We start from the raw sequence: 26,177 nt of genomic DNA, 5'->3' as shown, positions 1-26,177 counted from the left end.
ACTGAGAGGAAGAATTCCCAAACAACTCTGTAGTCAAAATGATGCCTTTTATTATGCTTCATGCTTGCTTTTAGTTGGGATGAGGGCTTCCCCTGCTGCTGAAAGTGCTGGTCTGTGTGGGTATTTACTGTGTGAATGCATCACAAGGTGAGCAATTAGGCTATTAAAATGTATGAATGTACAGTTTGGGGGAGGGAGGTTGGTGAAGTATACTGCCCACATTTGTTCTGGTCTCATTGTGAAGCTCCGATTTCCATTCCTAATGGCTGTTTGCAAGGCACTATTTGAGAAAGATGAGTTTTAAAAGGACACTGAGGAATATGAAGTCCTGTGTCTAGAAGTGCTCTAATGTCTGATTCCAACAGTCTGATGTGCCTCAGATGGTTTCACTGAAATGACAGGCCAAGCACAGAAGCATCTGCTCTGTGATCCTATTAGAAAAAGCCTACCTGGGGCCTAAAGCTTTTTCGGGGAAAAGTAACTAGAAGTCATTTGAGAAAGTACAAAGTGCTGCAGTCGCTCAGGGAAGGTGTCAGGTGTATAAAGTGTCATGAAGAGTTCCCCTCCTTTGCTGAAGAAGCACTTAGACTCAAATTACCTTGTTGCTGGGCATGTCATGGAAAGTGCCATCGGGGATTTCAGTGTGACTGCAATTGATTGTGGGAAAATGAAAAACTAACACTGAACAACCTCTATTTCTGAAGAGCAAATATTGTGAGATAAAAAGCTGCATTAGCAAAAAAAATCTTGATGAGAAAGCTGTGTGTTAGGAAAGAGAAGGAGAAAGGATGTCGTGATTAATGAGGTGTTTTTAACTAGGGGAGGGCTGATTACTTTCTGAGAAAATGTACCCTGTGAATTGGGCTTATTTTCATTGCAGCAAAATGGTGGGAGAATCATGAGAGTTGAAGGAATTGATTTAGGGACGAACACCCCAGACCCAGACACTAGAGACATAGTATCTCTGTTGGGCAGTAAACCCTGGGAGCAAAGTGCAGCTGTGTGAAAAAAAAAAAAAAAAAAAAAAAAAAAAAAAAAAAAAAAAAAAAAAAAACCAGACAGATCGGCTCCCTAGAGGCCACTGTGACCTGTGGGGTCACAGTGTTTATTGCAAGGGCCACGGCTTTCTCCAGGAGCTCGGAGCTTTGTGCTGCCACTAGGACGTTGTCCATATAATGATATATTAAGACATCAGGAAAGGCATTTCAAACAGGACTAAGACTCTTTGCTACATACCATTGACAAATTGTAGGGCTATTTTTTCATTCCTTGTGGAAGCACAACCCAGTGATATCTCTGTAATGGTTGTTGCATATTGACGTTTGGAAGATATGGGGAGCCTCCAACCAGGGTTACCCTCTCCTACAGTGATACCACGAGACTGGCATTTGACTGTTATTGATCTAAAAGATTGCTTTTTTAGGATTCCTTTACATCCAAATGATGCTCCTAAATTTGCTTTTTCAGTTCCAAAGAATCAGCACTGGTCCTCACAGGGGACTGAGGAGGATGTTTGTTGAAGAGAAGCAGCAAGTGAAAATGCTCACACGGGCAGCAGTATCTAATGGAAGGCAGAGTGAAAGGTAATAGAAGTGCAGGGATCACTGCAGAGGATGTGATGAGCAGAAACACAGCACTGAGAGCAAAATAAAAAGGATCTGCATACTTCAGATTATCCTTCAAAAGCTAGTTAGGTCACTTACCAAGCACCTGATGGCAACCTCAGTAGGTCATGACAAAGTGAGGAGATATCACAGAGGCAGTATGTGATGGAAGTCAGAAAGGAGCTAAGAGAAGAAGAGGTGAAGTGCATGCAGTGGTCTTTGAGGACTTACAGATAATAAGCCAGACTACTTTATGGTAGCAAGTCCTTTTTCTTGGTTAGGTTTCCTTCACCTAAAGAGGCAAACCCAGCTGTGCAGGACAGTGGCTTTTACAGAGTCTGGTTTGGTTAGTGGCTGTTGCAGGAGCCTGGCTCTGTAGTATCTCTCATTGGAGAGAGGACTGAACGCTTTAGCCTGTGGCATGAAACTTCAATTCCATGTGATTGCCACCAGCTACTGCGAAATGGGGAACTTTTGAAGTCAATGCAAAACTGTTGTCTTACATATGAAGAAAGGCTTTATTTTGGATTCAGAGAAGTAAGCAGTGATGGAGGGGGATGGTCAGCATTCTGCATCAGTGCTGGCGGGCTGTGGTTTGTTCTACAGAGCAGCAATGGGATGGATTTTGCAGTGGGGAGGCATTCAAGAGTGTAGAAGTACTTGCACAGTAAAACTGAAAATGAAACTACTGCTCAATTTTATGGGTGTTAAATCTTGTGAAAAAATTTGTTCAAATTGGTAAATGAGGGACTAAAAAACACAGTCAGCTGGGACTGGCCTGTCAGTGTCCTCAGATTTCCTTTGTCACTGGCACAAATGGTTCCACTCTTGGTTTCACAAGCAACCCAGACTTAATTAACACTTGGAAATTACCTTGAGATCTTTGGGTGAAAATCTATGAAGCTCTAATGATATTTGATTAAATGTGAAGAGCAGCAACACTTTTCTCAGAGAATGATTAGAGCTTGAGCTATCGCAGGACTCATCTTGTGCTCCAGGGACAGGCGTGTTCCAATCTGCGTTCTTCTTCTTAGTGCCAATGGCTTGTTTCAGTGGCAGGGATAAACAGGCTCGGAGCAGCCTTTGTGCTGCAATAAAAAGCCTTCATCCCAACCAACAAGGGGGACTCAGACTACCTGGTACATTCAGCCTTTACAGCAGCCCCATAGCAGAACCTTCAGGAATTCTTACCATGTGCGTGCAACTGGGCACTATTTACCTTGGTCATGAAAACTGATTTAAAACCAGGGCAAAGCTAGGAATGAAGAGAAACTTCCTGATCTTCTGGAAACAAAGCTGTCCTCTTGTTCTGCCATAGCAGTGCAGTGAGGCATCTTTGGCTCAAGTGAGGCCCAGGCTAAAAGAGTTGGGGAGGCTGCTGTGGACTGATCACTGCTCATCTGCTGCTGTTGCTACCTTCAGGTGAAGCTCAGGAGAAACATCAGCTTGGGCAGGTGGCTTGTGCCTTTCTCTTACTGCTCCACCTGGGAGAAGGCACTGCTCAGATGTTTTAATCCTGTGAGTACTGCTGAAAGGATATGTGGAGCATACTGTTGATAAAGAGTGAGTTGTGTACCAGCAGTGTTGTTTGCGTGGAATCAGACCCAATTCTCCAATGAGAACTGGAAAGGAGGTTCTTCTGCATTTAGTGATCCAGAGGAGTCTGAGACCTTTTCAAAGACATTAGCTCTCCCTACCCTGAGATTCTCTGGTTCAACACAGGGGCACCTGGGCATTTCTCCACTGCTTATGTTTCCTGTGCCTTCTGTGTGGTGATGCATGTTTTCTATTCAATGGGGAACATTGGAACAGCATTTTTGACTACTCTGAGAGAGGAGCTTTGGTGGGAGACAGAGAAACCTGATGTCCGTGTACACAGTTGATTGATGTAAGGTTACAAGGTGCCAAAACGCCTTCTCAAGCTATCTGCCAAATAAGATCACTAACTTGAAGTAGCATGGAAACAAAACGTACTTCTGTCAGGCTTGCAAAATTCTGTCCAAACAGGATTAGCCTTCCAGAAGTGAGCTACAAAAGGGGAGGGCTGGGAGGCTCACTTAAGGTTGTTACTACAAAAGGTTCAGTTTGTGAGACTTTTGCAAGGGTGAGGAAGGCTATGTGGATAACAAACCAGTTACTGGGACATTGCTAGCAACTTTTGTTAGTTAGAATACTGGTATCAGTTGCTACTACACCTCTGCTATAAAGAAAGGCTGAGAGAGTTAGGGTGGTTCAGCCTCAAGAAGGCTCTGTTGAGACCTTGTTCCTGCCTTTCAATACTTAAAAGGGGCCTAGAAGAAAGATGAAGACAATCTTCTGAGCAGGGCCTGTGTAGCACAGGACAAAGGGTGATGGTTTTACACTGAAAGAAGATGGCTTTACATTAGACATATGGAAGAAAAGTTACAATAAGGGTGCTGAAACACTGGCCCAGGATGCCCAGAGAGATGGTGGATGCCCCATCCCTGCTAAGGGTCAAGGTCAGGGCGTGGGTTAATGTTAAATGGTCTTCTGCAACCCAAACCATTTGATGGTTCTGTACTTTGAGCATCTGCTGCCTAGCATCTCAAGACTACTGCTGTGGCTGCAGATCTTGGAAGCTGCTCCATGGTGGTGTTCAGTGTCTGCCCTCCCACAGCCCTTGGAGGGATGCAAAAGGTACCTGTGAAACTCCAGCAGTGCTGGGAGGAGAACCATTTTATTTCCATTACTGCTTTTAGAGCATCCTTCCCAAAAGCTATTGCCATGATGGGAGAACCTCCTGTGTTTATATATCTTAATACTGTTAATGGAGAAGTAGTCTGACCAAAAGTAGCCTGCATAGTTCAGATAGACTGTGCAGTTTGTTTGCTAACACAGACTTGCTGCTTAGTGTATATTGCTTCTAAATAAAGGAAAGCCTGTCCACTTCAGGTCAGTCCTTGGTGGGAGGAAAGTAAAAAGGTTTAAAGGTTAAAGAAGAATTTGTGACCCTTTTATTTTATATAGGAGGAAAAGAGGAAAAGTAAAGCAAAGCTGCTTTTCTTAGAAGGAGGGCAAGCTTCAGGGGCAAATGGAAGAGGGTGCTGTGATGTTAGGTCATAATTATAAGTTTCCAGTTTTTACATAAAATGAGAGAGTAAAAATCAAGATGAAATTATTTCTTTGAGAACATGCCCTATGGAGAGTGATGTCTGCCAGATCCTGCAGAGGATAACCTGGCAGCCTTGATCACCTCTGTAGAACTGCTTGGCATCACAGGAGCAGAGCAACATGTGACTGCTGAAACACCTGCAAATCAGGCTCAAGGAGCAATCAGTGTGATAAACATTAATTAGTATCATATCCAAACCTTTGATGGAGGAAGGTTGATTACACTATCTCACTTGGGATTGCTTTCTGTCAGAGATGGTAATTGTCTGAGAACAGTTTCTGATTGCACTTAGACATGAAGCAAGTCTTTAAAAGCTGCTTAAATATGGAGAGAGAAGAGCAGAAAGCAAACAAGTTGCTCTCTGTGAGTGACTTTTGTAAAAGCATGCACTTCACTTTTTTGCCTTTCCAGCTCCTGAAGTGAACCAGCTTTGTCAACTGGCTTTAAATGCATCACTGTAAACCTTGAGTGTCCCAGCAGTCTTTTCTTGACACTGTGCCCATCCTGTGATGCTGCCAGCTGCTTTGAGTGAGGAGGGTGAGGCTTGGGCTCCTCACAGGCCATGTCTGGCTCCCAGCTGGGCACTGCAGGGTGTGGGAATAGCTGTATGAGGTGAGGGTGTTTGTAAAGCACACTGCAGTGCCTTACAGAGCATTGCTCTTTGTTACCCAGCCAGAACACATTCATATTTTCTATCCTAGCTCTCTAGGCTTGCTCAGAGGCAATTTAGTGATTGTGCATCACAGTCCTGAGTTACAGGTGCTGTGCACTGATGCTTCCCCATCACTTCAGCAGCCTGAGGAGCCATCAAAGCCTTTTGTCAAGAAGATTCTTGGACAAATTAAAACTTGAGAAAGTTTGAGATTATCATCTTCTCTGCAACATACAAATAGAAGAGAGCAGTGATATGCCTCTAGGTTCCAGAAAAGAACTGGGTGAAGAAGTGTCTTAGCTGGAGAAGAAAGGTGGAAGTTAATCTCCCTCAGCAGCACCACCTTCATGAGATGATGTCTCCCCTCTCTTGGGAAGTAATCTCTGCTCAGCAGTGGCTCTCTCTGAGGAGGGACCCACTAAAATCTGTCCTAGAGATTTAGTGGTATCTAACTTATCAGTAGTGGCATCATGCTGGTTCTGGCACCAGTGGATAGCAGCCAGAACCGTTATCTCCCCTGGTTACTCTGCTCCAGCACCAGCTTCTTGGACAGTCTGGGGATGTAATAAAGTAACAAGAACCATCAACTCCATCCCTTCTAGGTCATGTCTCCTGCAGTCTGGTGGAGGGAAGAAAACCCCAACAACAAAAAACAAAACCAAAGACCAACCAACCAAAAAAAAACCCAGCTTGACTTTTAGGCAAAAAGCCAGGGTTTTAGAGAACAAATTTACTTTTTGTACCCTGAAGTTTAGAACAACAATGCTGAGCCCCCTCCTGCTATCTGTTGGGGCTGGAGCTTGGGCTAGGAGGAGAGCAGAAGCCTGACTTGCTATGATGTATACAGCATCATTTAAAGAAAAAGCCATTTAATACTTTGGCTGCCTTGTCCTCCTGTGCAAATTCATTTCTCATTCTGCTCCCTAATGTTCTTTCTCCTTGGTTCACTCACTTTTGTACCTGAGACATGAAATTGAAGTTCTTTGGTATTCTAGAGAGGTTTTCTTCCTTCCAGCCTCTGGAAGAAGCCTTTCTTGTTCACCTTAATGTGGAGCATGGTTCTTCTCTCTTCCACTTCCCAAGTTTTGTCATCTCTGTCACTTCTGGGGTGATGTGTACCTTCAGCACAGACAGCAAAGGGTCTCCTACTGCTGTCATGCTTCCTTCCACCTGAATTCTGTCTGCCCAGCTACCTTTCATGAAACCTGCTCTGATTTTAAACTCCTTCCTGATGCTCTCTGACTGCTCGGAGACCCCCTTGGAAATACAGTATTATTGCCACTCCTGACAACTGACGAGGCAGTGTCCAGGGCCATGGCTGCCAAATTCATAGTGCTTCAAATCTTTTTCCTATGGGAGCACACAGCAGAGAGGTCTTTCAGTAGCTGCCTGAATGTGAGATTTATCAGAGGAGTTATATGGAATCAATGGGAAGTGATCTGCTTCATGGCTACAGATGGGACAGGGAGGGTATGGCTCCAGTGAGGGAGGCACATGAGGGAGGAGGAAGTGATCCTGTGACCTGCTGTAGAAATGGGATGTAAGCTGGAGGTAAGGTGCCAGGGGGCTTGATTGCAGAGGAACAAGAGAATGTGAAAGTCTGGATCAAAGCAGCTGAAAGATTGGCTTTAATGCCTGTTTAGATCAAAAATAAAAGTCTATATGGATTAAGAGGTAATCCACAGGGTAGATTTAATGTCACATGTATGACTTCCCCAAAGAAAAGCACTGGGGGGGAAGGCTGGCTTGGCTGAGTGTCCAGGCTGTGAAGGCAGGTGGTGGATCTGCCTTCCTCCTGCAGGCCCCTCTGCAGCTGGCCTCAGAGGGAGGGGCTGTCGCTGTGTGCCTGCTGCTCCTTTGCAACTCCAAAGTCACATTGAATCTAACCAGAGGGATTTCTCAACCAGGAAAGAGCACCAAGTGCAAAGCAACACAGCAATGACTAATAGGACAGGGTAGGTTCAGATGCTGGTGGTGTTTTAGCTGTCTGAGCACAAGGTTCTGAGGGGCAGTAGTGGGCCATTAATTAACACTTACCGCTCCTGTCCTGACTGCAGTTGCCTTTAAACAAATTGCAGTCAGTAACACACTTCTCCTTAAAAGGAAGCTGAGGTCTGAAGGTCACCTTGCTTCAGACCCTTTGCCCCTGAGTCCTCAGTAACAGCCCTCTCCATCCCTGTTTCCTTTCTGTACAAACACCAACTGACCTCTTGGAGTAGTTTCAGTTTGCACAGCAGTAAAAATGCTGAAGTTGCTGCAGACATTTGACCATGAGAGGAGTTTTGCCATGGTTTTTTTTTCAGTATCAGTGTGGTTTTATGTCTCTTTTAACTAACATCTGCAACTGGATCTTGAACTGTACATGCATAATGGTCATGCACTTTCAGGAGCCTTTGCATGTGAAGGGATTTGGATGATTTGGATTGAGGAGTTTAATAATTCTTTTCATAGTGACCTCGCTCAGCAGCAAATACATGAATTCTGTTGACCAGTGTGTTCCTCCTGTCCTGTGGGCCTGTATCTGTACCACCTCAGGGGAAGGGGTTTTGGCAGTTACCCTGAGGTTGGTGGGATTTGACATGTCAAATCCTAGAGTAGGAATCTCAGGAGAAGGTGCAGGGTGCCTCAGGGAAGAGTCATAATGGTGTGAAACACATGAGCTGACACTGGACAACACTCCCCAGCTTGTACTGGGAGTGAGCTGTCTGCATGATACTGCCCTTTTGTGGGTTCCTGTAATTACTCTTACAGAATCACAGAACATTAGAGGTTGGAGGGGACCTCCAGAGATCATCCAGTCCAACCTCCGCCCCGCCAAAAGCAGGATCACCCAGGGCATGTCACACAGGAATTTTGAAAGTCTCCAGAGAAGGAAACTCCACAACCTCTCTGGGCAGCCTGCTCCAGGGCAACAGCACCCTCACAGTAAAGAAGTTTCTCCTCGTGTTGAGGTGAAACCTTCTATGTTCCAGTTTGTATCCCTTGATCCTTGTCTTATTACTGTGCTCCACCAAAAAGAGCCTGGCCCCCTCCACCTGACACCCACCCCTCAGATATTGACAGCCATTGATCAGATCCCCTCTCAGTCTTCTATTCTCCAGAATAAAGAGCCCCAGGGCTCTCAGTCTCTCTTCACAGGGGAGATGCTCAAGGCCCCTCATCATCTTCCTGACTCTCCATTGGACTCTCTTCAGCAGATCCCTGTCTCTCCTGAATTGTCTCTCCATTATAGTTGGTGGGCTGTAGGGATGGATGGAGCTGTAGATGTCTTCCCTCTTTCCCTTCTGCATGCACCTTTACTGTTGCAGCTAGGGCACAGCAATTGCCAGGCATGTTCTCTTTGCAGAGATGTTTCCTTTTTGAGAGAGGTTCCAGAAAACCTTGAATGGGAAAGAGGGATACATCTCTGTGGGCTGAGAGTTACTTGAGGTGTCAGCCCTCTAGTCCCAAGAAGCACTCTAACAGCCAGCATGCTGCCTGGGTTTGGTGGGGCATAGAGGGGGTTGTGGCACCATTCACCTGCACCAAGTGTCTGAGGGAGCGAATGTTAGCTGTGGAAGTGCTAGTGTGGAAGCTAAGGGTGAGTGGGATTGCTTAGAAACTCATGTGCTTCTTCAGCTGGTAAAATGAGTGAGCGTGGGAAGGGAGAGGAACAGCCTGGTGCCTGGGGAAGCATTGGGGATAACGTGGGTCAGGAAAGGCAATGAGCAAGGTGTTTGGCTGTGCCTCCTGACCCACACACGCTCGTGGCTGGAAGGGAGAACAGCGGATGCAGGTTCCCAGGCCTGAGCTTGTGTCAGTGTTTGCTTAATACTTCCTTCTGAGAGAGAAACGTGAGCCTTGTCAGCTCCTCAGAACTGGGTCTAGGAGTCAGCAAGGTACTGTCTAAGAGGCAGTTGAGACTTGGCTTTTATTTGAAGCTTCAGAAAGCCTCTGTTGAGCTCTTCTAGGAGAGGAGTCTGCTGGCAGGTGAGAGGGGAAATTGCATCATTGATTTGAAGGAGAGCAGCAAAGCAGAACTAAAGGGCTGGGTTTTTTAGCTTTGAAGATGGTGAAAACAGTCAGATGCCCCCAGGAGCAGTACTGGAAATAGTGACAATCAATTACAATTATAAAACGTCTAGAAAAGAGGCGAACTGTGAGGTAGGAAAATGTGCTGGGAAGGGCAGTTAGGGAAGACTGAAGTCCTTCAGAGGACCAAAGCAAAGCAAGAGGACAGCTCTGTGACACCTGAAATTTGCTGCAGACAGCTGGTGGGAAATGGGCATTGAAAGGAACAACAGAAACTAGTCTCAGAACTCACCAAGTGTATTACTGATGTGGACTTACTCCACTGAGACAGAGAGGGGGTATGGGAAGGCAGTGATGAACAGCTTTGTACTTAGTGCTGCTACGAAGTGCAAGCTGTTAGACTGTGTTTGAAATAAAATGACAGGGAAATGGAGAATAATTCAGAGAGGGAGAATCTTATGAGGTTAAGTTTTGCTCATCTCCCACTCCAAAAAAGAAGAAAGTAGAAACAGGCTGTGTGCTCTCCAGCTAGCTGCATAAGGAAGGATTTTCATGCTTGCAAGAGGAGGGGAGCACAGCTGCAAACCAAGAGAAACATACGCAGCTGTCTAGAGAAAGAAGTGCAGAGCTCTTTCAGAATGGCACAGAGTGAACAGGCTGCTTACATTGCATCCAACAGGAAGAGTGGCTCTAGTGGAGTCCATTTCTGTTCTGCCATAGGGATGTGCTGCACAGAGTGGCAGTGGGAATCATGGATCACTAGTTGTGATGAATATAATAAGTGATTTGTGTTAAAGGGTGAGTTAGGAGTGAAGTTCAAGGAGCTTTTTTTGAAAGATTGCAAGAAGCTGTTTTCAAAAAGCTTGAACAAAGACTTTTAAACCAGACAAATCAAGCTCCGGAGGCATCAGACCAGAGATAAAAGCTGTACCAGCTTTGCCAGCTCTTTCTTGGAACATGGATTTCAGATTTATAACACTAGTGATGTCAAATTTGTTACTCAAATAAATGTTACAGAGTGGAAAAAAGCATGGGAGCTCTCTACTCAAAACCAAAGAGGGACTTGGGTGAAATGTAAAGGTACTACTTGAGAGTGATTTTTTTGCAGGCACAAAATGAGCTGATACAACTCCTTGCTGCAAGGCATTGCTGGGCTGTTATCTCTTCTAATGGTTGCATAGCCATAAACATATTGACGGCTTCACTAGAGGAGTGAAGATCCAGAACAGTTTTGAGTGTGAAGCTAGACTGAGCCTGCCTTGTTATGCATGTGGAAGGAAGGTCCGTTCTGAGGAGGTGGCTCCAGAGTTACCTGCTGAGTCCCAGTGTCCCTCCTAGCCTCTGGATGATCCTCTGTAACAAGTTCCTGCTTCATGGTGGCAACTCCATGACATGCTGGCAGTTTCAGTCATGCCCATGGCTGCAGGGCATCTTGTGGGGAGTGAATAAGTCTATGTGGTGAATGCAGATGCATGGTGACCACTATCCCCTGTTGCCACAAGGTGCTGTCTCAGTCCCAAAGCATTTTGATGCTGATCTGGTTTGTGGCTTAACCCCAGATGGCAACTAAGCCCCACACAAACCACTTATCCACTCCCTGCCCCAGCAGGATGGAGAGAGGGGAAGAGAATTGGAAGGATAAAAGTGAGAAGATGCATGGGTTGAGATAAGAACTGTTTAATAATGGAACAGTTGTAATAATAATAATGATGATGATGTAATGAAAAGGAACACAGAAAAAAGCCCTCAAAAACAAACAAAAAAAACTCCCAAACAAACAAATCAGGGAAAAATAAACAAACCCAACAAAACAAACCAACAGAGCCCCCTAAGAAAGACAAGTAATGCAAATGAAAACCAGTTGCTCATCACCAACTGACTTGTGCCCAGCCAATGGCTAAGCAGCAGCCCATGGCCAACCTTCCCCTTAATTTATATGCTGAGCATGATACTTTATGGGATGGAGTATCCCTTTGGTCAGCTGGGATCAGCTGTCCAGGCTGTGTCCTCTCCCAGCTTCTCACTGGTGGGCTGGGGTGAGAAGCAGGAAAGGCCTGGACTCGGTGTAAGACCTGCTCAGCAGTAACAGAAACATCCCTGTGTGATAAGAGCTGTTTGCAACACAAGTCCGAAGTGCAGCCCCACACCAGCCACTGTGAGGAAAGTTAACTCTACCCTCACCAAACCCAGCACATTCAGTGACTGAGTATTGCTGCAGAAAAGGATCTGATGTTGTTTAGATGATGTGGAAACCAGATCAAAGAGCTGCAAGGCAGCATGCAAAAAGCCGTGCAACAAAGTGCTGGTGTAGGAGAGGACATCTGAAGCTTTGTGAGGCCTGAACTCTGCTCACTAGCCTGTGCTGCCTGGCATTTGCATTAAAAATCCATTGGCAGTGGCTAACTGGCTGTGGGTCTCTTGCCAGCAGTACCTGCAGAGAAGCATAGGGGGGGACTGTGGTTGCAGCTCTTCACCTTTCTGTGCTGTGTCTCAAGCAGCATTGGGAATGTTGTGCTGTGGATCATGGACCAGACTTAACAGAATCACAGAACCACAGAAACATTCAGGCTGGAAAAGGCTCTTGGGATCACCAAGTCCAACCATTAACCCTGCTCTACAAGATTCACCCCTAAACATATCCCCAGGTACCATATCCAAACCACCTTTAAACACATCCAGGGTTGGTGACTCCACCGCTTTCCTGGGCAGCACATTCCAATGCCTGACCACTCTTGCTGGGAAAAAATTCTTCCTACTGTCCAGTCTAACCCTGCCCTGCTGTGCAGCTTGAGGCCATTCCCTCTTGTTCTGTCACTGATTACCTATGAGAAGAGACCAGCACCAGCCTGTCCACAACCTCCTTGCAGGTAGCTGTAGAGAGCCAGGAGGTCTCCCCTCAGCCTCCTCTTTTTCACACTAACCATCCCCAGCTCCTTCAGTCACTCTCCACTAGATTTATTCTCCCAAGCCCTTCACAGCTTTCTTGCCCTTCTCTGCCCTGGCTCCAGCATCTCCACATCTCTCTTGTATTGAGGTGCCCAAAACTGGACACAACACTCAAGGTGTGGCCTCCCCAGAGCTGAGTCCCAGGGGACAATCCCCTCCCATAACTCTGTGGTGGAGTACCTAAAGCTCTCAGTGGCACCCAGATAAGCATATCTCAACCAGCACTGTTCTGCCCTGTAAAACAATGCAGTCTGCCAATAATCACATTTTCCCTGAGGGAAGACACTGCTGCTGCCACAAACTATGTGGCTTTGGGTTCTTGATCCCAAGAAAGATGCTTTCCTCCTAGGATCTCGCAGCGGGTGGAGGCCAGCCAGGCGCAGCTGCAAGCCATTGGTGAGAGAGTCACGCTGGCCCAGGCCAAGATTGAGAAGATAAAGGGAAGCAAGAAGGCTATTAAGGTAGTGACTTCCCTACTTCACCTCCTCTCTTTACTCCTGATGTAACCTCTGGACAAGAGTAGGTGCTAGGCTGTAGCAGTTGCTGCCCACTCACCTCTTCATGCCTTGCTGCTGGGCAGCAAGAATTGAGAATTGTATTGAGAATCCCTTTCCTGACTCATCCAGTTGATGATTTTTAGATCCATGAACCACACAGTTCCTGGCCTTGTGAGATCTATATAAGTTCTCCCTGAGAAAGAGCAAAGGCTTGTGCTGGGCTAAGCCCAGCACCCTTCCACTTCAGGCTCATAGCCACTTGAGCTATTTGAATGAAAGCTGATGTTGGAGTGCCTCCCCTTTGTGCACCTTACTCTGGGTGAGCCATGTACAAGTAGTGAAAACTCTTCTTTCCTCATTCTTGCTCAGTTTGGTAGTTTCAGTTCTCTTTCTGCCCATGCAAGCCTGTGATCTCCCTGCACTTGTGCAGAGAGAGGAGATTGGGCACTACCTGAAGTGACAACCCATGCTTTGATGCAGTCCATGCCTGTAGCCCTTAGGAGCCTGCTGACTCAGGCTGTCCTTGCCCACCAGACTTTGTGTTCGCTCCATTCCATGTGTTTCTGTAGTGCAGGATTGCTCAGTTGTTGGGATTTTTCAGTCTCTCCTTGTCTCTCCACAGGTATTTTCCAGTGCCAAGTATCCAGCCCCTGAGCGGCTGCAGGAGTACAGTTCAATTTTTGCTGGTGCAGAAGACCCAGCAAAACAGAAATGGCCAAGACACAAGATTCAAAGCAAACACCGAATGCTGGATGAGAAGGCTCTGCAGGTAAGGAGGAGAACAGACCTGGAGATGAAGAAGCAAAGAGATGCTGTGAGGCTGTCAGTCTCTTTGATGAGGTAGACAAGGCCTTTAGGACATAGGCTGGGAGAGGCAAAACATCTTTTCAGCTCCATCTCTTGGTGTGAGTGTGTGAGGTCAGGCTGAGAAGCTTGCAGAGCTTCCAATCTGAGAGGCCTAAGCGAGTCCAAGACCTTGGCTGGGTGTTTGAGTGCTCTGAGTGACTGCTGGCTACCAGCCCTCTGCAGCACTCCCACTTCCTGTCACACCCCTGTTGCCTACAGCATTGCTGTGGTGCTTCTGGCTGGGCTTCAGACTTTGGCTGTGCATAGCAAGGCAGCTGGGAGCAGGGTCACAATTGTTGGAAAAATAGTTTCTGAGGGCTCTAATATAAAGTGATGGAGAGAAGGGAAAAGTAAAAGTGCATGTGAGTGTGTTGGGAGAAAAGAGGAGTCTTCACAGCATATTGCTGCCCCAGGAAAGCACTTGGGTATTGTCCCTCCCTGGTTCCCAGAGTTGTTTTGCATCTTGAGAAAATCATTTTGCTTCTTTGCATCTTTTGTTTGTGTTTTGCTTCTACTTTCCCTTGTGTTCAGCTACTGTAGGTTGCAAGGTCTCCAGAGAGGGCTTCCAGGTGCACCTTCAGCACAGATGTCTGCAGCTGGTGGTATTGAAGGAGGTCTTGAAGTCTTGAATTCTCTGTTAGCCTGTGGATTGAGTGGCAGAAAGGAGCTTCTTAGGGAGGACTGAGAAATTGTATGTTTGGCAGGAAACACTGCCAAAGAATGAATAATTTGATTCAGCGTCCCTGTGTTGGAAGAAGAGGAGGAAAAGTTGCTGTGCTTGAAGTTTAGAAGTTGCTGTGTGTGTGCTGTGCCACCAGCAGCAGACGTGCAGTTCCTGGCAGGTTAGGGATCGACCTGACAAGTTCCCTGCTCTCGACCCCTAAAGAGACTTCCTTCCTCTTCCTGGTGTGCCCAAAAATAAAGCTGCCCCTGAATAACTTATCATCGTAAACTTTCCTGAGTTTTAGTGGAGTGGAGACCTCACAGGGTGAGGTAGTCATGAATATTTCAGGCAGGCCAGGGAAGCAGTGCTGCTGGCCACAGGGACAGCTGGCAAACTCCAGCAGGGTTTGTGCTTCCTGCTGGCCATGGCAGTGCTGCAAGGCAGACCTGTATGGCACCGACTGCTGGCTGGCCAGGGCAGGCTGATTATGGCCCCATCCATCAGAGCATGGAGGGGGAGCAGAGGTAGGTGGTGAGAGGACAGGGGAGATGCTCTCCCAAGCTGAAAGACTAATGTCAATGTACAGCCAGTCACCCAGGAGGGAACTGAGAAGGGCAACAGCTGCTAAAAAGCAGTGTCCTGCAAAGAGCAAATGGTGGAGCCATGCAGCTGCCGTGATGCGAGAGACAGGACGCAGCCTGATACAAGCAAAGTGTCACTTTATTGTACAAAGCTTTTTCTTTATGTAGGTTAACATAATATCAAAAGGCAGCTTGTAATTGGTCATTGGTATGTCCAAGCTACAGTTGTAAATTCATGATTGGCTACAGAGAGAAAGTATCACACGAAGGCATGTATTTTTTCCAAGTCTTAAGCAAGCGTCAGGCAAGAGATAAAGGATTCCATAATTCTGCATCTTTGATGTTACAACTTTGACTGAGTTCCTGTTATCAGGTCCTTGCATAACTCCCTTACGTCACAGTGACTACTGGGAGTCAACCTATCTATGTTTTCCTTTCTAGCTGCACTCTGTTCCCAGGGTTTACCGTCCATCAGGGTTAAAGCATCTCCTTCTATCAGTAAGAGTGTCTGGAGTTCTGGTCCCTAAATCAATTCCTTCACAGCTGCCCACTGGCTGCAATAGGCTCTGCATGCCCTTCCCTGCAGCCCTCCCAGCTGCCTATGGCCACCTCTAGTCCCAGATGACCTCCGTACCATTGCCATGTTCTGCCCTTTGTGTCAAGGCTCTCATAACCACAGGGACTTTGTGCAGGCCCTGGGGGATGTCTGTATTGGCTCTTCCCCTCCTACAACCCAGACTCATCTTTTGATCCTTCCCTGGGGCTGCTTAGCTTTCCCTGGCTTCCTGACCTAATCTCATGCAGCAGACTTACTACTCTTGCTAAGCTCACACATACAATGGCTCCTGCAGCTCTTCTGTGGTACAAGGGGATGCTTCTGTGCTGCTGAGTGGCTGTCATCTGATGGGAGGATGAAGATCTGTGCCAGGAGCAGCTGATGTGCCAAGCTCTGACCACACTCCAAGGGGACCAGGCCCCTTCCTGGCCGTGGCTGAGCACAGAGCCTCATGTGCCTTGCAGTAATGAAATGTGACAGACAGAAATATGATGTTTGCATTTATGCTCTCCTCAATTATTCAGGGCTTTCAGCAGAGCCTCATTGCCTGTTTTCACTTCTAATGAGGGCCTCTTTGCTGGGAGCAGTTGCAATAGGCTTTGCTGGCTTGACTCACACACTTGCCCCACAAGGAGAGCAAGCTCTGATCCTGTCAGTTGCAGGTTAAGTGGTGGCAGGCTGTGTGTAGCACTGAAGAGTTTGTGCTCTGTAGGGAAAGCAGCTGGGCTGGAAATGGGTAGCATTCTGCAGCTTTATTTAGTGCTTCCTTCCTGGGGAATTCTTCTTTCACCCTCCACACCCCTTGCAAGTGAAAGCTCAGCTGTTGAGAGGACACTCTTTGAGGTTGGTAAGATAAGCACTGATAGACAGAAGTGCCAGAAGTGAGGTCCTTGTGGTAAGCCTGGGAAGCTGCTTGCTTTGCACGTTGCTGTCATAGCAGCTAGGCAGGCTGGAACAGTGGCTTGGCTGCAGCCCTGTGAGGTTTCTCAGATTGTGGGCACTGCCTTTGCAGTGGGACCTGTGTCTGGGTGCTGCAAGTGCCCCTCAGGAGGCTGGAAAATGAAGTGGGTGACATGGTTTGCCTGAGCTTGGGAAGAGTTTCAAGCAAAGGTTATAGCCCACTGCTGGAGTAACCTCACAGGGCTTCAGAACTGCCAGTACTTTGGCATGTCCTTATGAGTCTGACCTCAAGCATGGGCATCAGGAGGCCTCAGCATGCCACTGGCATGGAGGGGATGATTCCTGGTGTAGCAGCCCAGTTCCCTTAGTGAGAGCATATGCTTAATTAAACTGAAGAGCCAGGGTGTAGGCTGTTACAGAGAAACGCCTGGAAAGGCAGCATCCTTAGGGTGGGATGCTGCCAGGTGCCAAATCCCAGGCTAGCATGCTAGGGCGTTCAGGCACACCCCATGACTTCAGTATGTCAGTGCTGCTGAACCTTCAGCTGAAGGGCTGAATGTCCCTGCAAGGAAACTCATTTGTAATGTTAACTTGTGGGGTTCACTGTTGTGGGGTGCTGTTCTGAGTTTCAGATCAGGTCTAGGTGCTTGGTCAAGCTCAGCACTGTGGTGGCATTTAATTCAAAGGCTTCTGTAGAGCAATACTGGTGCTTAGTGCTTTTAGGACTGCCTTAGATGAGGCTTAAAAGTAAACCTAGGTAGTGGTTGGTTTCTTACTGCACCCATAGCCTTCCTGTGCTAACTGAAATCTTTCTGTGTCAAAACCTCCCCCCCGTACATATGGCTTGAGGGCTATGTGAGCAGTGCTAGCAAACACATGGTACTCCCTCATGCTCAACAAATTAAATATTGGGAAATGAATATTAATGATCAAAAGAAGCTCTATTTCTGAATCTCTTTTTCCACAGTCTTTAAATAACCATTTCTATCTTTTTGCTTGCTGCTGTACCAACTCAAGCTGTTCACTCTGTTTTTCACAAGCTGGAACCTGTTATTTGGGGGGTGGAAAACTACCTTCAAATCAAAACCTCCTGGGTCACTTCTTAGGGCATTTAGTGTACTCAGAACATCACACAAACTCTTAGTGGATTAACTGAGCTATGACTAAGCTATTTCCCAGCATTTTTGGCTACCAAATTCAAGCCTGAAATTTCAATCAACAGAAACTGCTGAGATGTGGTCTTAAAACTGCACCAGTGGTGGTCTCCAGCTCCCCATCCAAGTACAAGGAGAGAAGAAGGACTCAAAGAATGGGATAGAGCAGGGATGCTGTGTCGGTGTGAGCTGAAATTCCCCCCCCCCACCGACAATAACCAGGCTAGCCCAGTCTGGAAGCAAATGAAAAGCTGTATTTACAAGCAGATGAAATGCAATGAATATGTACAAATATACAAAATTCACAACACTTACAAATATATACAATCAATAGAAAAGCACAACCAAGCTCCCTTTGCTTCTCCCAAAGGGGGCCTCCCTCTCCCAGGAGCTCCCCCCCTAGACCTCCCTGGACAGAGAAGCAGAGTTTAGTTAGAGCAGAAAGTTGTTAACTTAGCTGCCAAGGTCAGTGTGTTATCTTCAGCCAGAAGAGAAGAAGAAACAGCAGCCAGACAGCCCAGCAACTGCCCCCACTGCAGAACGCAGAATGTGCAGAGTGCCCACTTTGTTTTGGGTAATAGTTCTTAAACATTTCTCTCTATCCAATGGAAGTGTTTAGAACAATCGTTATTTTGCTTTCTTACAGCCAATAGTGACCTATTTACATTCTTTCACTTTCTCTGTTCTGAACTTTGCAAGGAAAAATTAAAAAGACAGTTTCAAACCATCACAGATGCCATAAGCAGGCAGGCAGTAGGAAGCTGTGGACAGCATTTGAAGTGGTTTTGTGACAGAAGAAAACCACAAGAGTGTGGCCAGTCATTCAACCTGACCAACTGCCCTGGTTCGTGCTCCGGTTGGTTCTCGTGTGAGCACTCAGCAGCTCACAGGTCTAGGCTGCTGCTCCGCCTGCTCTGTGGAGAGAGAGCAGCAGCTGTTCAGGGTGGGGAGGAAAGGTGTGGGGAGGGGTCTGGGCTGGAGGTTCATCCATCTCAGGCTGTCCCTGGGCTCATGAACTGATGCCTTTCCTTCCTCTGCTGCAAAGTGCTGTGAGCACTGAGCTTCACCCCCCAGCACCCCTTCCTGAGCAGCTGGCATCAGGTGCTGTGCTGCTGGCTGAAACATTGTCCTGGGCTGGCAGTATCTGAGCTGGGCTGGCACTGCCCTGAGCTGGGCTGGGCTGGCACTGTCTGAGCTGTGCTGACAGTGCCTGATCTGGGCTGGGCTAGCAGTGCCTGAGCTGAGCTGAGCTGGGCTGGGCTGGCAGTGCCTGAGCTGTGTAAAAGCCAAGCAGTTCAGAGGCACTGAGTCCCTGTCCAAAGGGAGCTCTGTGTATTATGCATGAAGTGTAGAACCAAGAGAGGAGATTTCAGTTCATTAGAGTTGAAAACTCCTGCGAATTCCTCGGGCCTTGCAGGACCATCTGGCACATGTTGGTGCTTCCTGCTGCCTGCCCGCTGCCCAAGCTCATGCCAGTGCAGCCACTCCAGCTTCCCCTGGTCTCTTCCTCCTTTGCCTTCTCTGCATACCCCACTGGTGGGAGCACAGCTCTGAAGGCATTGAGGGAAGGTAGCAGAGGGGAGGTAACAGAGATGTTTGGGAGAATGTGGCTGCACAAAAATGTGCAGCAGCTGGAGAGGTGAGGGACTCCTCAGGGTGCTGGATAGTGATAGGAGTGGGGGGTATGGATCCAAGCTAGAGGAGGGGAGAGTTAGATTAGATGTTAGGAAGAGGTTCTTCCCCATGAGGGTGGAGAGACACTGGAACAGGTCACCCATGGAAGCCTAATCCCTTGAGGATTTTAAGGCTAGGCTGGATGTGGCTTTGGGCAACCTGATCTAGTGTGAGGTGTTCCTGCCCATGGCAGCAGGGTTGGAACTGGATGGTCCTTGAGGTCCCTTCCAACCCTGACAATTCTGTGACACTGTAACAAAAGGTTCTTACATTGCTCTGCTCCATCCTGCCTCTTGCTATAGATCCAGAGTGGTTATTTTATTCTGGTGGATCTGTGGCCATAGCAGCACTGGTTCAGTGTGACCCACCCATGGTGTCAAAAACATGTGCCATGAGCATGAGCTGCTGACATTTGTCACAGTGTGGGATTGTAGTGCTGTCCATGTGCTCCCCTGCTCAGGAGCTGGAGAGGGAGCAGTAGTTTCCCAGGCCATGCAGTAGACCATGCAGAGTGGGTTGTCGTGGCTCGGCAGAGCTGTCTCAGCAGCTGTGGTTTTAGAGTCTTACCACCTGTTATCTATCTTCTTGCAGGAGAAGCTCAAGTATTTCCCTGTGTGTGTTAGCACCAAAGTTCACCAGGAGGATGATGCAGAAGAAGGCCTTGGCAGCCTCCCCAGGAACATCAGCTCCCTCAGCTCCCTGCTGCTCTTCAACACCACTGAGAACCTGTAAGAGCTGGAGCGGTGCTGTGCTGCTCCCCTGCCCCTGCTTGTCCTCAGAGGAGTTTTCCCTGCCCTGGGGGCAGCAGTGACTGCATGCTTTCCTCAGGGTCTTGCATACCAGGCTCCTGCTAGGACAGGGTTTGATTTTGGCTTCTAGCTATCAACTATTTCTGCCCCATCTTCCCCTTGGGTGGAAGGAGTTGTTTTATCTGCATCTGAACCCCACTTGCTTGCTTTCAACCCAGATTTGCACTTCCCTTTCCTGACTCAGTCTTCCGTGTCATACCCTTGTAAGAATTTCTCTCCAGCCTTGAGAGCTGCTGTCACTTCTGCCCTTCTCTGCCCCATGTGCCGGCCTAGGTTCTGCTCCTTCTGCTGATGGTTCCCACAGCAGCGTTCTGCTACTGTTGTGGCTTCAGTGTTTCCAATGCCTCTCACTGCAGTTCCCTTCCCATTGGGCTTTGTCTCCTGTGCCCGCCTTCTGCCCCTACTGAAGAACTTCTTTAAGCCCCTCTCAAGCTTTCAGCTGCTGGATCTTCTCTTTCTCCCCCTGAGCCACAAGATTATTTTCCCTATCTTTCCTCCTGCCCCTTGAGTGACAAGTCACCAGGAGAGACTCATGACCTGCTGCAGGTTGTAGGACAATCGCAGCTCAGAGAGTGGGTGGGGGGGAGCTTGATAATGATGGCAGTGCAGTAGAGCTTTGCTTTAGAATGAATGTAGAGGCTGCAGTGGCAGGATGGGGGAGCTGACCCCCTCCTGCTTGTGGAGTGAAAGGCCAGGAAAATGGGGCTAGAAGGAAACTGGAAGGCCAGTACATTCCACCTGTGTGTGAGTTGGGAGGTCTCCACCCCCCAGGTCTTCTTGGGTATGCAGCTTGGTCTAGCCTTGGCTCTGAAAGTGGCATCACTGAAATACTTGTCCTCCATCCTCAGGTACAAGAAGTATGTTTTCCTGGATCCTCTGGCTGGGGCAGTCACCAAGACCCATGTGGCTCTGGAAACAGAGACAGAAGAGAAACTTTTTGATGCTCCTCTTTCCATCACCAAAAGGGGACAGCTGGACCAGCAGGTGTGGGGCAACTGTGGGGGTACAGCTGCTGCCCATTACAGGACACTGTGGTCAGCCTTGAGAGGGGAGAGGGCTTGTGTAGGGGGAAGAACAGGCAGGAGCTGCAGGGTGTCTCACTTAGCAAGCCCATTTTTGAGCCCGAAGTCCAGGTTTGGGATTGATGAGTGACAGAAACCCTTCAAATGTGGCAGGAGTTTCTCTCTGCCCAAGCCATTACTGGGTGGTGTGAGGAGAATAACGTAACAGCAGTTCACCTTGCTGGTAGACCCAGTGGTTCTAGAGGGTTCTGGAGACTCCATCATTAGATAATGCCCCTCCTGTTGAGCCTTGTGAGGAGTCTGAAGTTATGTGCCACGGCTGGAAAGTGCCTGGGTGGAGGTCTGTGCCCTGCTAGGAAGGGGTGCCAGCTGCTGCAGAGGAACCAGCCAGCAAGAGCAGAGGGTTGTTCTTGGTGTGGGCATGGGCCAGGCAGCGAACCATGGCGACAGCCCCAGCAGGTGGCTGATCTTGTCCGCAGCACCTTGTAGTGGCCATACCTGGAGCTTTGCTGGTACATGGCTGTATATGTGGCTGGGGAAAGAAACCTGGTAGCCTGGGAGCCTGTTGCTCACCACATTACACACCAGAGGGGACAGCAGAGTGTATGGCAAACAGAGACCTTCGCTCACAGTGCACCTTCAGTACTGCTTTGCCTGTGTTAAGCACAACCCCAAATCTCTAACCACTGGATTGTGCTTCTCCTGCACCTTAATCTCAGAAGTGGCTCAGGCACCATCCCCTTCTGTAAAAGACACTGCCCTCTGTAAGCTGCAGAAGTTGGTGTCTGAGGCCTTCAAGAGAGGATAGAGTCCACTTGCAAAGAACTAGAAAGTCTCCTCCAGCAGTCTGCCTTTTCCAAGCCCTGTCTGCAGGGGGTAACCTCCAGTTGTGGGGAGCTACTACAGGACAAGAGCACAGAGCTGTAGAGGTGGCTGATGAGCAGCTGTTGTCCCAAGGCACACAAGCCTAGACTGCTCCCCAGGCTTGCTGCAAGGGAAAGCAAGTGTGTGGTCACTGCCTTATCTTTTTGGTTTGGCTTTCCTTTAGGTAGCTGAAAATTACTTCTATGTGCCGGATCTGGGCCAGGTCCCTGAGATCGATGTGCCATCCTACCTGCCAGACCTGCCTGGCATCGCTGCAGACCTCATGTACAGTGCTGACCTGGGCCCTGGCATTGCACCATCTGCCCCTAGCAGTGCTATCCCAGAGCTGCCCACATTCAGCACAGAGTCGGTGGAGCCTCTGCAGCCAGGTATGTCCCCCTGGGCAGCCTGTTCCAGTGCTCCATCACCCTCACTGGAAAGAAGTTTCTCCTCATGTTGAGCTGAAATCTTCTATGTTCTAGTTTGAACCCATTGTTCCTTGTCTTATCACTGTGAACAACCGAAAAGAGTGGGCCTCTCCACTTGACACCCACCCCTCAGCCATTGATCAGATCCCCTCTCAGCCTTCTCCTCTCCACACTAAACAGCCCCAGGGCTCTCAGTCTCTCTTCACAGGGGAGATGCTCAAGTCCCCTAAGCATCCTCATGGCTCTCTGTTGGACTCTCTCCAGCAGATCTCTGTCTCTCTTGAACTGGGGAGCCCCAAACTGGACACAGTATTCCAGGTGTGGTCTAACCAGGGCAGAGTAGAGAGGTAGAAGAACTTCCCTAGAAGTATAGAGCTGGGAAGGGCAGAATAGGGCAATCTCAAACCGTGCCCCAGCCCTGCCTGCTGTTAAGAGATGCCACCCAGGGCGGGAGTGCCCTGCTGCACAGTGCACACTGAGGACTCTGATCTGTTGCCGCTGAGGCATAAGAAGCTCTGAGCTGAAGCTCTCAATGTGCTGTCCTCAGGAACTCTTCAGATGCAACTTCTTTCATCTTGCAGACATCCAGAATGCTGAGCTGCCACCTCCACCACCACCTCCACCACCACCTCCTCTTGTGCCAACTACTGTGCCTCCTCCACCACCCCTGCCCCAGCCCATGGCCCCCTCTGAGCCAGCCTGGACAGCGAGTGAAGAGAGCAGCAGTGCAGTGCCTGCAGGTGAGGGCTGGGCATCTCCACAGCTTTACCAGCAGAATCCAACTCTGACTCCTTGGCTTCAGCCCACATCCTGGATCCTTGTGACTTCCCAGCCTTCTGGCAGAGGAGGGAAGCTGTGGTGGGAGGGGAAGCTGCTCCTGCTTGCTTGGGAGCTGCATCGGGTCCCCCTTGGTGGGACTGCTGCTGGCTGGGCATAAGTCCATCACTAAGAGGTTCCTAGCCTGGCTGGCAGCCCTGGGCAGAGGCTGACAAAGGTGTTGGAGCAGCCCTTTCTCTGGGGATTTGGCTAGGCCTGTAGCTGGTGCGCTGACCTGCAGCTGCTGCCTTTCCTGTCTGTACCTGCAGCTTCAGTCCAGGGAGCCCCAAAGGAGGTGGTGAACCCCTCCACTGGGCGTGCCAGTCTGCTGGAGTCCATCCGCCAGGCTGGGGGCATTGGGAAGGCCAAGCTCCGCAGCGTTAAGGAGAGGAAGCTGGAGAAGAAAAAGCAGAAGGAACAGGAACAAGGTACTGAAAGTTTTTGGCAGAAGCAAGCCTCCTTGCTCTCTGCCCTGGGCTGGGAAGGGGCAGGTCTGGAGGGAGACTGGCAGAGCAGGAGCACAGTGAGCACAGTGAGCACAGTGCAGAAAGGTGTTTTCTCCTCACAGGCTGGTGTGGATCTCAAGTGTTGTCCATTCAGCCAAAGCTTTGTCAGCTCACTGAAGCCCAGCTGCCAGCAGGGCATTTGTGTTCCTGCTGTGTCTCAGGGCACACGCAGAGAAGCTTCACTGCTGCACAGGGGCACAGAGGAAGTGCTGGGACCAAGAGGGGCAGCCATTACCCTGTGGTGCATGGTGTTTCCTGACCTGAAACTGGACTGTGCTGGGAGGGATGAAGAGTTTTATTTTCCTTTAATCTGAAGATGGCACTGCAAGAGAATGCTCTCACTGCAGTGCTGGTTTGGACTGGTGCTGCTGCTTGTCTGACTTGGCTTCTGCTCTGTTTTAGTGAGAGCTATAGGACAAGGTGGAGACTTGATGTCAGACCTCTTCAACAAGCTGGTGCTGAGGCGCAAAGGTACTGTCCTGCAAGGGAGGGCTTCTCCTTCCCCTCAGGGAGGAGGGAGGGCCCTTTCTGGTACGTCATTTGTGTCAGCCACAGCCCTGGAGACAGGAGCCAGAGGCCCCTTCCCTAGTGAGCATGCCCGGGCCTCTGGACAGAGGGGGAGCAAGTCCTGCTGGAGGCCTGCATTGCGTCCAGGGCAGAGGAGAGACTCTGAAACCTGCCTGTGAGGGAGGGACAGTGCTGGTTTCTTTTAGTTCAGTGCTGGGGCAGCTAAGCCCCTCCCCATGGGGGTACCTGAAGCATTCAGGGCCAGTGTCAGCCCACAGCACCTGGCAGAGGGCAGGAGGGCACAGCCTTACTCAGGTGGAGCTTTAGTTAGTGAGGATCCATGCAGGGCTGTGGCAGCAGTTGTGGCTGTTCTGCTGCCTGGGTCACCAGGGTCCTGGGAGCAGGGGTAGAAGGCTTGGTTCCCCTCTCCCCTTTGCTGAGGACAGCTCTGTGTTGCCTGGGCCCCAGGTGTCACTCACAGGTGCTCTTCCTTTCTTCACAGGTATTTCAGGGAAAGGGCCAGGAGCCTCTGGAAACCCTGATGGTCCTGGCAGCCCTGCCGGAGCCTTTGCTCGCATGTCGGACTCGATACCACCCCTGCCACCCCCACAGCAGCCTGGGGGTGAGGAGGAGGATGATGACTGGGAGTCATAGATAGGGTCACCAGTCTGTGAACCCCAGGACTCTTGAACTAAGCACCTTTGGGAGACTGGTAATAGGTCCTGGAGGGTGGGCATGGGCCAGGCAGGAGGAGCCTGTCATTCCTTTTTGAAGAGGAGCCACAGCAGATACCTGCGTCTGAGAGTTCTCAGTGAGGAGCATTTATCTGCTCTGCTATTCTCCAGTGCCACGTTCCATCTTGAATGCTGTTGCTCATGCTGGCACAACACATCCTGCCTTAGCTGGCAGGCAGTGGGGCAGCCTGTGTTCAGAGGATCAGAACTAGCATTGCCTCTGACTCAAAAGGGGCCTGAGCCTGTCCTGCTGTGCCTGGGGGTGACCATCAGAGCAGCTCTTGCAGGCAAACAGCACTTGCCTCCTTTAGCTCCTTACTGCGTGCTTGCTGAGGTCCTGCTTGCTTGCTTGTTGCCTGTGCACTTGGTGGTTTCACTGCCTGGCTCATAGTCATTCCTTGCCTGATGCTGTCTGCCATTTCAATAAAGTTGAAGGGAGCAGGTCCTACATCTTTCACTCCAGAAGTGGGAAGCACACCAAAGTGAGAGTATGGTCAGAGAAAGCCCACCTGGCTCTGGTCACCCAGTGTCCTCTTGAGTCTGTCTTGTCTTGGACACCTTTTCTCTGTTTGTGACTCCCTTCAGGCTGTCCATCCCAACGGGTACCATGGAGAGAAGGCATTGCCTTCCCACAGCACTCTGTTGGGTCCTGGCAGCCCAAACCTCACTGCCATCATGGGATTTCCACAGTCCATGCCTGCCTGGCAGCTTTTCCAACCTATTTCATGGCTCAGCACTGAAGCACCCCATAACAAATGTAACAGGAGATTTTCTGAAGCTGCTCTGCCAGCCAAACAAGCACTGTCCCATTCTAATACCACACTATCAGGCTGTGATTCCCCACCCCAAGGGGATTCCCCCATGGACAGAGCCTGTGGCCACCACAAGCATTGCACAGTGAGTACCAGGCCTTATACCACCAGCCACTGGGCACCAGCTGCTGCAGGCATGCCCCCCTCCCCCCCCCCAAAATGCTGCACTCACTGCTATTAAGGCAGAGCTGACCCATGAGACAAGGGGGTGTAATTTGCACCCACCAAAGGGGCAGGAGCCTCACAGTGCACATTTCTCAGCAGCAGCTGTTTCTTTCCCCCTGGAGCTAATCAGCATTAGAGAGTGGCCACCAGCACCGTGCCTAACTAACTGGGGTTTTGTCAGGAGGCAAACCAGCACCTAGGAAAACTTGCTCAGGATGGCCGAGAGAGTTGGGGACAGCTGGGGGAGTACAGAGGTGTGGGATTACACAGCTGTCCCTTAAGAAAAGGTTTTACCA

At 49.2% G+C, this 26,177-nt stretch overlaps 1 protein-coding gene across 2 annotated transcripts in view; it reads left to right on the top strand.

Moving 5' to 3' along the window:
• Window positions 1–25,337, top strand: part of WASHC1 (WASH complex subunit 1) — a 45,160-nt gene extending 19,823 nt beyond the window's left edge. For both annotated transcript variants that reach the window (XM_054386682.1, XM_054386681.1), the window contains 9 exons: window positions 12,696–12,807; window positions 13,466–13,612; window positions 19,810–19,946; window positions 20,876–21,011; window positions 22,098–22,302; window positions 22,923–23,081; window positions 23,427–23,585; window positions 24,066–24,134; window positions 24,673–25,337. In XM_054386682.1, coding sequence (XP_054242657.1) covers window positions 12,696–12,807; window positions 13,466–13,612; window positions 19,810–19,946; window positions 20,876–21,011; window positions 22,098–22,302; window positions 22,923–23,081; window positions 23,427–23,585; window positions 24,066–24,134; window positions 24,673–24,824 — 1,276 coding nt within the window. In that variant the 3' untranslated portion in view covers window positions 24,825–25,337. The remainder of the gene's footprint in view (window positions 1–12,695; window positions 12,808–13,465; window positions 13,613–19,809; window positions 19,947–20,875; window positions 21,012–22,097; window positions 22,303–22,922; window positions 23,082–23,426; window positions 23,586–24,065; window positions 24,135–24,672) is intronic.
• Window positions 25,338–26,177: the final 840 nt, after the last annotated feature.

Source organism: Indicator indicator, chromosome 14 (assembly GCF_027791375.1).
Source record: "Indicator indicator isolate 239-I01 chromosome 14, UM_Iind_1.1, whole genome shotgun sequence".
NCBI classification, from domain to species: domain Eukaryota; kingdom Metazoa; phylum Chordata; class Aves; order Piciformes; family Indicatoridae; genus Indicator; species Indicator indicator.
This window is presented reverse-complemented; position numbering and strand designations above follow the sequence as displayed.